The sequence below is a fragment of the Schistocerca cancellata genome, chromosome 4 (assembly GCF_023864275.1).
Source record: "Schistocerca cancellata isolate TAMUIC-IGC-003103 chromosome 4, iqSchCanc2.1, whole genome shotgun sequence".
Classification (NCBI taxonomy): Eukaryota; Metazoa; Arthropoda; class Insecta; order Orthoptera; family Acrididae; genus Schistocerca; species Schistocerca cancellata.
Genome location: NC_064629.1, coordinates 562,833,268 through 562,845,267, shown reverse-complemented (window position 1 = coordinate 562,845,267; position 12,000 = coordinate 562,833,268). Strand labels below are relative to the sequence as shown.

The 12,000-nt window shown below is 35.8% G+C and overlaps 1 protein-coding gene across 1 annotated transcript in view; it reads left to right on the top strand.

Moving 5' to 3' along the window:
* The window catches only part of LOC126184889 (cysteine dioxygenase type 1), a 134,616-nt gene extending 129,651 nt beyond the window's left edge, over positions 1-4,965 (top strand). The window contains exons 3-4 of the mRNA XM_049927520.1: positions 2,405-2,574; positions 4,677-4,965. Of these exons, the coding sequence (XP_049783477.1) occupies positions 2,405-2,574; positions 4,677-4,709 (203 nt within the window). The 3' untranslated portion in view covers positions 4,710-4,965. The remainder of the gene's footprint in view (positions 1-2,404; positions 2,575-4,676) is intronic.
* Positions 4,966-12,000: the final 7,035 nt, after the last annotated feature.

Below are 12,000 nucleotides of genomic sequence, written 5' to 3'. Positions count from 1 at the left end.
CAAGGGCATTATTTACTGATCCTGACAATCTCAATCTATCAATAACGGATATAAAGTACTGGTCAAATAGATTTGCCACACTATGCCCTTCGGTTACTTATGTGACATCTACCCCTAGTGATATTTGCTCCTGTTCCTTTCTGGTTCTACCAGTATCCTCTTTCACTATATCCCATATTGTTTTTATTTTGTTCCCTGACATTGCTATCTTCTCGTAGTGCATTTGTTGAGATGTCTGAATTACTTTTTTTAATATTTTACAGTATTCCCTGTATTTAGCTAAATCATCAGCATTGGAGCTATTCTTGGTCGACAGATACATTTTCCTTTTTGTCTTACAGGAAATCTTTATTCCTTGTGTAATCCATGGTTTTATTATAGTCTTCTGTTTAATTTGAGTAACTTTTAGAGGAAAACAGTTTTCAAACATGGTACTGACATTGTTCATGAATGTGTTACATTTTTCATTCATGTCATGAGCACTATTAACATCTTTCCAGTTCATATCTTTGAGTAGTTTTCTAAAACACTCAATTTTTGGTTGATTGACTACTCTCCCGTACTCAGATTTAGCAGTCTTGATAATCTGCTTAGAATTTACATTTAAAACAAGGAGCTGCATGTCATGATCTGATAGTCCATGATATGCTTTTGTTCCTTTGATTTGTCTATAAAAATGTTATCAATAGCTGTCCTTGAGGATTTAGTGATCCTAGTTGGAAAGTTTACAGTGTGAGTTAGATCGAAAGACAAAATTACTAACTGCAGCAAATGTTTACTGGAAGATTGTATTAGAAAATCTGTATTAAAGTTACCAGCAATCAAAATTTCTTTGTTTCTGCCTGTTAAATAACCCAAAAGAGCTTCTGGATGATTTATGAATAGATTATAATTTCCTGCAGGTGCTCAGTAAACAGTTACTATTATATAGGATCTGTTATGGAACTCTACTTCTGTTGATTATGCTTCTAGATGCTGCTCTAAACAGAATTTATTAATGTCAATGTTCTTGAATTTATGGCAGTTTTTAATAAATGTGGCAACTCCTCCTCCATCCATATCTACTCTGCAGAAGTAGGAAGCTAGCTTAAATCCTGAAATGTCTAAAATATCTATACCAGTGGTCACTTGATGTTCAGAGAGGCAGATTATATTAATTTGGTTAGATGAATTCATTTCATCTATACAACTATTCATCAACTTTATTTCTGAGTCCTGGAATGTTCTGGTGTAATAAGGATAACTGATACTGCATACTAATGGGATTATAACTGCTTTGGCGGAGATGAACTGGCAGTTTCTGATTACTTTCTGTTAAACATTGTTAAAATGGGGGCTGTATGCTAAAATCTGACTCCTGTTCATCTGTTTTCTCAAACTGAGTGTGTCTGCCAATCTCTCTTAAAACTCGGTTTCTTTCCCCCTTCCCTATCCAAAAAAGGCATCCCTCTGACACTTGTGACCACTGGCATTTTACCACTTGTGACAGTGTCCCCCCTTAATTTTTCTGCAATCAACTTTCAACATATGGTACAGAAGGGGTACGTTTCCCAGTTCATGTTAAATATTAATAAGAAGCTCAGTATAATGCCCAGGGACAGCAACACATTATGAACAACATTCAGCACAGTTCTGCATCTAGTAGACAATGGCTTCTGCAATGCATATATCCCCACTTCACCTACAATATGTGCAACATCTTCACAATGGAGGCAGTGCCGCTCAACTTGATGTTATTTGGCAATGATTTACCACAGATCATGAGGTGCTTTTATTAACAGTCTTTACTAATGCAAACATATTTACATTGGTTGGAATAAATTACATGTGATGATCATTGATAGTCACAGAACAACACTTGTTTCACAAGTAATTAGCGTGTATGATCAAAGCTTTTGTCTTTTAACATGTAAATATCAGCAAACAATTACTTGCATTTCCTGGGAAATACATTGCATTGACCACACAGGATTCAGTGAGCTTCCAGAATTATGGAACCCCTCAACATTCAGCCAGACATATGAAGAAATATATCAATTATATTTACATTGGCAGGAACTAATATTATGCAGCACAACCCTAGAGGCTGATAATTATTTTTAAATAATAATTCCTGCTTTCAATGTAAATAGACATTCTGAATACCAAAACACTTGAGCACTAATTGGTTCCATTGCAGAGCACTAAAATATTTATTCCAATAAACTTTCCTGTAGATACATCTAGTACCAAAACTTCATGTATCTATTTACATGTCATTTTACCACTCCTTGTTAATTCAGTTACTACTGAAATAGTGACAAACTGCTATAATAGGTAATAGGAGTATATGGTTTGTGAGATATAATTTACTTTCTCAAGCATAGTTTACACAATAATTTTTAAGTCATTTGTAATATTTCAGATTCACTGGGTCTTCATCGAGTTGAAAATCCAAGCCACACAGAGCCAGCTGTTAGTCTTCACCTCTATTGTCCTCCATTTGACACATGTTCTGTATTTAATCAGAGAACTGGAAAAAAGACACAATGTAAAGTTACATTCTGGTCAAAATATGGAAACAAAACCAGCAAGGTAAGAACTTATATAGTACTGTAAACAACGAACTCTCAAATATGTATGAGGAGCTAGTTATAATTAATCAGTTAAACCATTATTTATAAAGAATTAAACTGCCTTATATTTCGAAAAATGAACTCTAAGAGTAAGAAACTCATATACATTGTTGTTTAATTCAGAACTTGTATGTTATAATCAATATTTAAATGTACATTTTTAAGTAACACAAACACACACACACACACACACACACACACACACACACACACACACACACACACACACACACACACAAAATAGAGAAAAATAGTTAAAGTTAATGGCATATCGACATTCCACTTAGAAATTTCCAAAATTTGTGTGAAAACCATTAAGAGAAACACAGTTCTCAGTAGCTGCCCTTTCATAAAAATGATCAGTCTTCAGAATATGCATCTACTGGCTGATTTTCTAAAACCTTGTAGGTATAATTCGAGAAGTATGGAAATAAATCAGTTCTGTCAGTCCATAAAATCATACAGCTCTACTCTATACTTAAAAAAAAAAGACTTGTGAGTGATTTCTCAGTTATTTCTTATTTCTTGCAGGTAATATCACATACAAAGCAAATATTTCACTGCCATTTCAAAAGAGTTTGTTGCATTCTGTTGGGTTTCCTGATGTTTCTACATAATTTAATTATCATCATCATCACCATATTCATTTGAAGCATTATGTCTTTATTGTTTTATCTGCTATGGTACCCATTGCTTCCTCAGTCTTCCTGGACTACATCTACCAAATGTGTTAAAACTTCTTATCTGGAGAGGTAATGTCTCTCCACTTATTATTTTGAAATGATTATTCCAGTAGTACTTTATTGAGAATATTAAATGTATTCAGTTATTTCCTAAATTCCATATTTCAAAAACTCTCACATTTTGTACATCCCTGTACTTGTCTTAGAAATCTTATCTCTGTTGCTTGTGCGAAACTTCTTGGCATTTATTTGTAACCCACAATTCATGTATCTAAACAAGCCTAGGAACAGCCATTATCTTATGAAATTTCAGTCTCATTTATTTACTTGTTTTATTTTTTAGGAAGCTCTTCCTTATTCTACATATATTCCCAAAATTTGCTAATATCTTCTCTATGTCTTTTTCACACTAATATATGACACTGCACCCAAGCCGGCCGGAGTGGCCGAGCGGCTCTAGGCGCTACAGTCTGCAAACACGCGACTGCTATGGCCGCAGGTTCGAATCCTGCCTCGGGCATGGATATGTGTGATGTCCTCAGGTTAGTTAGGTTCAAGTAGTTCTAAGTTCTAGGGGACTGATGACCTCAGAAGTTAAGTCCCATAGTGCTCAGAGCCATTTTTTGAACTGCACCCAAAGTAGCTAAAATATTTGATCTGTCTGTTTATTCTGCTGTTAACTAAAACTTTTCTCCTACAGGGTGTTTTCTTTTAAAAGCCATTGACTTTGTCTTATATTCTGAAAAATTCATATTGTACTCTACACAAGTCTTATATAATATATGTATTCTCCTTAGCAGGTCATTTTCATTTTCCATCAGCAGCATGATGCCTGCATATGAAAATCAATTCAAGTGGAAAGTTTTGTTAATCTCTATTTCCCTGTTAAAGATCTCTTTCCATTTCCAGATAGTTTTATATAAATAAATGTTAAAAAATGTGGGTGAAATGCTGCATCCTTGTCGAATTCATTTTTTTTTTTTTGTTATAGACTGTGTTAAAGCACTAGTTGTATCTAAACTTATAGATTTACTTATACAGATTCTCTAAAACATTTATTACATGTTGTGGATATCCTCTTTTCTATTTACTAACTTAACATAACAAACTTTCATAATTATGGACAATAAACATTACAAAATTAGGAACATATTTTTGCAGTTTGCATCAATTTTTCGATTGTGAAGCACAAATTATCTTAAGCCTCCAGTGTAGTGCTGCAGTCAATATCACGTACAAAGTAAATAGTCACCTGTCACTTCAAAAGAGTCTGTTGCTTTCCATTTGTACTTCTCATGTCATTTACAAAGTATAAAATAAGAAACTAACAATAATAAATTGAAAAGATACTTTTAATTTTTATTTTGATCTTTTTCAGGATGAACAAGGACATTTCATTGAGGACAACTGAAAATGTTATATTTTATGTGCAAGAAACTTTATTTTGGATGGAAATTCAGTTACTATTTTGTGTATGAATGAAAATCAAAACTCAGAATTTCAGGTGTGATATTGCATGTAGAAAGTATACCAAACTGTAAATTCGAGAATTATTGCTGAATTTCACATTCAAACATGGAAGTCTCCTTACTTAAGCTATACACTGCACAAATGTAAATGTATATGTATATACATACTATGTCAATAAATTAAACTTATATCTTTTAGTTCTTTAGTTATTCTTTGATGAATGTTCAAAGATATTAAAACACTAATACCTGGGTAATACAAACCTGAAGTATTACTATGCTTGCTGCTTGAAGAGTTACAGTAGCATACGATTTATAATATACTAAGTAAGCCCTTGATGATGTGTGATGATTGACTGTGTTGACTGAACAGCTCCACCATCACTGTGTTGCTTCATTTAAACAGTTATTTACTATGTAAGCGATTAGTATTATTTACTATGTAAGTGAATAGACATTATTGTTATAATGTCATCAAGTAATAAATACATTAAAATACTATGTATTAGAGTAGGTTTGACTCTTCATTGGATGTATGACATCTCATTTTAGTTTTCAGTAAAATATAATATATTTTCCATCACCCTTACCGCAAATGTATACATCACGATTTCTTTTTCGACACATTTGATCATTCACTTCCTCATATGTAAAAAAAATAATGTGAACATAAGAAGCAAACTGACAAAAACAAAATTATCAAGTAGGACTGGAATGATGAAAATGACAGTACTGATGTTCAGTCTAATAGGATTGCATTTTGGAATCCAGGAAACAAAAGCCATCATACGAACATGAGAAGTGTGGTTACTGTGACCCACTCATCCTCTCTCTAACCAATGTATCAAAAACGTGACTTTTACACAGCCTAAATTTTATTTTAACGGTAAAGTATTATTTTTTATGTGTAGCACACACCTAATAATGAGTGCAATCCCCTCATTAAAAGTAATTTTGTATTAATCTTGGTACATAATGTTCACATATGTGAAAGTGATATAAGTAATAAATAAGCACTTAAATGTACTTTTATTTGTATACCAATTTGACAAAAATTTACATTTTCTTCAGAGATTATGTGATCTCTAGTACACAGAAGAATACTACTGCCTAGAAGACATTTCAAGTTTGTCATAGAAAGAGTGATGTGTTGCAGAACACTTGGTACATTGTGTTCTCAGTTGCTACTACCAATGAACAAGAAATTAATTTTCAAGAGATTGTGATCTTCATATAAAGACAATCTCAGTAATATATTAGACAAATAAAACTTGCATTTACTGGTAATAGCATGAAGATCTGCTCTGACAGAACTGAATAAACTATTCTAAAATAAAAGCACTTTACCTAACATCTGTCGCTCCTATGGGTGGTGAGCACCAGACTAGTATAAATTACTCTTGTATTGACTCTTACTTCTTTGGTCTGGACCACTTTAGTAAATTACTTCTGTAGTATTATACACTTTTAGTAACTGTTGGGGAGCTCAATTTCTATTTACTTCTTTAGTTGTAACTAAAGTAGTAATGCCTGTTTACTAAGTATGTAAGCCATTTCTGCACACTGGTGGCATATGCATTATGTTCCCTCATGGAAAATATTGATTGTCGGCAGACATTATTGCATCATCTTTTGTGTAATTTATATTCATTTCTATAATTTTAGAAGGTAGAAAGCATTATTACATTGGAAAATCTAAATGCTATTGTACAAACTAATGATAGATCTGTGTATTATGAAAGAGAAACAGCCTATTAATGACTGAATCTATTGCTAACCCCACCATCTACAGCTACAAATGTCCATGTCTGCCTCCGAAGCACAGCGGTAGCGTTACTGCCTACCACGCAGCGGGGACCAGGTTCAATTCCTGGCAGGGTACTGGGTGTCGTGTGCCCTTCATCATCATTTTCATCATCATTGACACGCAAGCCGCTGAAGTGGCGTCAACTAAGAAGACTTGCAATACATTGGCCGGACTCCGAAGGGGATATCCCAGCCAATAAACGCTATACGACCATTTCATTACCAACGTCCATTGTTGGTTGGAGACATGTATTAGTTTAAGTGTAGTTTGAGATACAAGCTAGCAGCAACATGTAGGTCGTCAAGGAGCGTTGAAAACACATACCAGAAAATTAAAAAGAGCGTTTTGCTGAAATAATGAAAAGTACATAACTACTTTTGAATCTAAAACGCACGATGTTCAAATTGGTTCAAATGGCTCTGAGCACTATGGGACTCAACTTCTGCGGTCATTAGTCCCCTAGAACTTAGAACTAGTTAAACCTAACTAACCTAAGGACATCACACGCATTCATGCCTGAGGCAGGATTCGAACCTGTGACCGTAGCGGTCACGCGGTTCCAGACTGCAGCGCCTAGAACCGCACGCCCACTTCGGCTGGCTAACGCACGATGTCAACATGCTAAAAAGGAAAGAAGGATGCTTGGGAAAAAATACACGTTGAATACAACGCAAAATCTCTTACACAAAGATCATAAGAGCAGCTTAAAGTAATTTGGAAGGGCATAAAAGCCAAAGCAAAGAAATTGAAAGCTAAATGTAATCGAGAACAATTTCAAACTACGGTGGAGTAGGTGAGACGAAGCTTGACGATATAAGCCAAATGGTTGTTGATATGATCCCGCAAGTTTTCAAGGGGATAGCTGCAGTTAACGACAATGACACATCTGAAGATAATGTGGTACTTTCAAGCAACTTCGGTGATGATAACTGCTCTGAAGGTGACAATGAAACTGCTGAAGGTGGAACTTTATCCCATAGTCATGAACATTGGCCAGTATTCTCTGGTGACAGCTTATCAGAAGATGTGCCCAGCAAAAGAGGGAGAGAGCATCTGGTTGTAATGAAGAACCGAGAGTTGTTGATAAAATCAGACGAGCTTCATTCCTTAAAAATGCGTTTAATACAATCCAAAAATGTTATTAATAGAAAGACAAAGAGAAACAATGGAAGAAGAGCATAACCTTAAAATGGGAATTATGAATAAGCTCAAGAACGTAATGGAGCAAACTTCAGGTTCCAGTTCTTCAGCCAATGTGATCAAGAAATTGGGGTTTTTGTGAATGAATAAGAAAATATTCATATGTCTAAAATATCTTTTATTTGCTTGGTATTTTTTCAAGTGGTTAATATGTTTGTGTTCTTGTATGGCATAATATTTGTGTTTATCATTTCAGCATCGGTACTGATTTTTGTCAGTACCAGATTCCAATATGTATCTGAATTTGCAGTGTTATAAAAGAAGTCTTTCTTTTATAAATAATCGAAACAATGAGAATATTCACCCACAAGCAAAAAAAAAAAAGAGCATAACTATAAAATTACACATAAATAAAATGAGTCACTTTTCACTGCAGTAGTGACAATCTGGTGTCTTTACACTAACTTCTATTTTTACTAGCAAACTAGGTACAATTTTAATTAAAGTAATTAAGCACAATAGACTTTCTGACATCTTGGTATGCTTCTGGCTGAAATGCATATTGTTCGGTGTCATTCATCTCCACAGCAACAGGGTGAAAAACATCTCTAACTTCTATTCCAAAGTTGTTTAGAACTGCAGCAGTCACAACAACATTCCCACACTTGTTTCGTTTAAATCGCATTGCTTTAGTGAGAATTCGGAAACGTTTCTTCCAAACACCCAACTCCCACTCTATTACACATCTGATAGCGATATGGGCTCTATTGTAGCGCCGTTCGGCTCTCGTGTGGGCTCGGAACACAGGCATCATAAGATGTTTGGAGAGAGCGTATCCACTGTCACCAACAAGCAACCCAACGTACTGTCCATTTTCAAATTCTGCAGCAACTCTACTACAGTGCCAAATGCGTGCATCATGCATGGAACCCGGCCAACAGCTTACCACGTTCAAAATCTTCATATTGGCATCACAGATGATTTTTGTAAATTCTTGCGATTTCTGTATAGTTCTGCTTCTGCTCCAGAAGGACAAAATATAGGTATTACACGCGCAAACAAAGTTGACACTCGCCGCGGTGGCTGATGGGAGCGACAGTAAAGGCATTTCCCATTTACAGCCGTTCCCATCAGCCACCGCGCCGAGTGTCAACTTTGTTTCCGCGAGTAATATTTGTACACAATCTATGGCCCCTATGACATTTGGAAATCCACCAGTTCGATAGAATTCCCCTTTGTTCTTTGATATATTTTCTTGGCTCTGTGGCACGGACAAATACAGTGGCTTTAAGGCAGTTAAACTGTTTATCACACTGTTAAAAGCTCTTCCAGCAGTAGTACAATGGACATTAATGAGATCCTTTGCGACAATTTGATAAGTACCTGTGTGAAAGATTCGCAGTCCACAAATAAGTTGCAGCCTAGGAGACAAAGCACGGTTCTTATCAGAATTATGCTGCAGTAACAGCTCCAGCATACCAAACAGCAGCTCAAAAGATTCCTTACGAAGCCTAAACCGCTCTTTGAAATCACTGTTGCTATACGTCACAAATGCGTCTCCTCTCTCCATCAAAACCCTAATTCTTGGGATGTTCACTTCTTCCTCCATCTCCATATATTATTCGTAGCCCAGTTAATCCGCAGAATTTGACACTTAAACACAGAACTCAAAGATCGCACCTTACTCTCTTACTTTACTCGTACTACTGCCTAGGAGAAAATTTTGGCCTTATTACCTCTGTAAGGTACTAACATAGTAGTGTACTCTTCAGTGGTGCTCTCCATCAGCAGTGGAGTAAATAAACTTACTTCAGAAATAAATGAAACATTTACTCCTGGAGTAATTTATCCCTTTAGTTCAGTACTATCGACTGGAAGTCGTCGATTTCCTTCTCTCTTAGTAACGTACTACGTTAGTTTCACTTTCTCCTGGTTGGTGCTCGCCATGAGTTTCATACAAAATTCAAAATGGATCACAGGACTTTGATTAGATGGTTACTTAGTAGAAGGAGCCAAACTAGTTTCTATTACCTACTCATAAATTACTGAAAGTTGCTAACATATCAGGGAAAAGGGGTTTATTTTATTTACTTGTGGTAATTCATAAAAAAATTTTGTGACAATTAGAGTGCACATTTGCATAACACAACATTTACATCAGATTTGATTAAATATGCTTCTGTTCCATATATACATGATGCAAAAATCCTCAATGGATGTGAAAAATGTTATAACTAGAATGCATAATACATATTTGCTTTAAAAAGAGATATATTACTGTTTGTACCACAGTTACCAAGTTAAATGGCCCTCGTGGATGTGAATCTCTCATCTCAGAAGACTTGACAAACTTTCACAAAATGTGTAACTCTACAATATACTGATGCCTATATAACTGTTCTTAGACTATTGTAGTAATACATCATTAAACAGGAAACCAGTTAACAACACTGATTTACAACGATCGCATCACTCTGCCGAGATGGCGCCAGGTGGAAGTTGTGAGTTTAGTAGGTCTCCAAATAATATTAGTAATTAATAAAAGTGTCAGAAATGCAAAAGATTATGTTTATACAGTGAAACTGAGTGTATTTCGTGTAATATAATAACAAAATAGACACAAATAATTCGGAAAAAAATAAAAGAATTCTCATGTGAAGTGACTACATCATCTCATGACTGTCCGTGAAAAGTGAGCACAGATATCTGCTGCTGCGAAAAACCTGCGACGAAAGGTATCATGTGCGTAAAATGCAACACAATATACCGTTATAGCTATGTTAATGAGAACCAAGTTGAAGATGTGGTTGTGCAGTAAGTGGCGGATTAAAAAATCTGCCAGGAAGTTTCACATCAGCGCACACTCCGCTGCAGAGTGAAAATTTCATTTTGGAAACATCCCCCAGGCTGTGGCTAAGCCATGTCTCCACTATATCCTTTCTTCCAGGAGAGCTTCTGTGAAGTTTGGAAGGTAGGAGGCGAGGTACTGCCGGAAGCAAATCTGTAAGGACGGCTCGTGAGTCGTGCTTGGGTAGCTCAGTCGTTAGAGCACTTGTCCACGTAAGGTAAAGGTCCACACACAGTTTTAAACGGCCAGGAAGTTTCTAAAAGCGTTCGTTCATCGCAGCAGAAGTGCAGTTTACTGAATAAATCGCACAAGCAAGCAGAACAAGTGGGTCTCGTTCCTTCACCTGTGTTTTTTAACCGTCCACCCCAAGATCTAGGTGGCGAAAAATCTGTCAGGACGACCAGTAAACCTCTAAACCGAAATGTTCAAACGTCAAAAAAAGCAAAAAACTTCTAATTTGTGCTGTTAGCCACGGAAAAAGACTCTCACTTCACGAAAATACGAACTCAGATTATTCTGTGTTTGCTAAGGTCAAACCTGATGCTATATTTAGTTCTATGATCGAAAACTTAACCATTGAAACAAAAAAATTGAACAATGAAGACTGTATTTTGACCATAGGAGGCGTCAATGGCATAAGCAATAACTGAAGCAAATCAGCATTGCAAAGTTACAGAAGTGATTGCCACTATTGCACCACACCAATGTTGTCAAAACAAAGGTACCAGTATGGTACGACCTCCGAGAGTGGTCTTGTGTTAATAGGGAAATAGCGGCTCACAATTCAGTGTTACAGAAAATATGTAAAATATTTTGCTATGAACACTTAGTAGATGGTGGCAACCTGGACCAAGATGAACACACACACAGCATGGACTTCACACGGACATGAAAGGGAAATTAAGGTTAGTGAACTAAATCTCAGTCCCCTATTCAGAAGGAACCAATCGCCCGACATTATCACCTTGAAGCCTTCTAGACAAATGAAACATTACAGCAGTACCTCATCCACAATAATTACAATAAATGATAAGGTAACATATGCAAATATGAATGCATCCATGTTAAAAGACAATAGTGCAGACCAACTAGAACTGACAAGTAGAGTAAGTGATCTTGATAATTCTGAAGTAGACTTGTTAACAACAGCTTGCAATGAGAAGAGCCAAATGTCCGTAAAAAGGACAGTTCTAGACTTCCAATACTGGCTGAAAACGTTTAGCTGTAGTATACTTATGGTAAATGAACGCTCATTATCATGAAGTGAATTAGAGCTAGGTGTAGCAAATGGCTATGAATTGGTTAGAGGTTACTGCACAACAAATATGAAACATGGTGGCGTGTCTCTCTACATCAATGAAACATTAAAACTAAATCATGAAATCACAGATGTAAGTGTTCTTTGTATACAATCTAACTTCAAAGTTGTTGCAGTAGT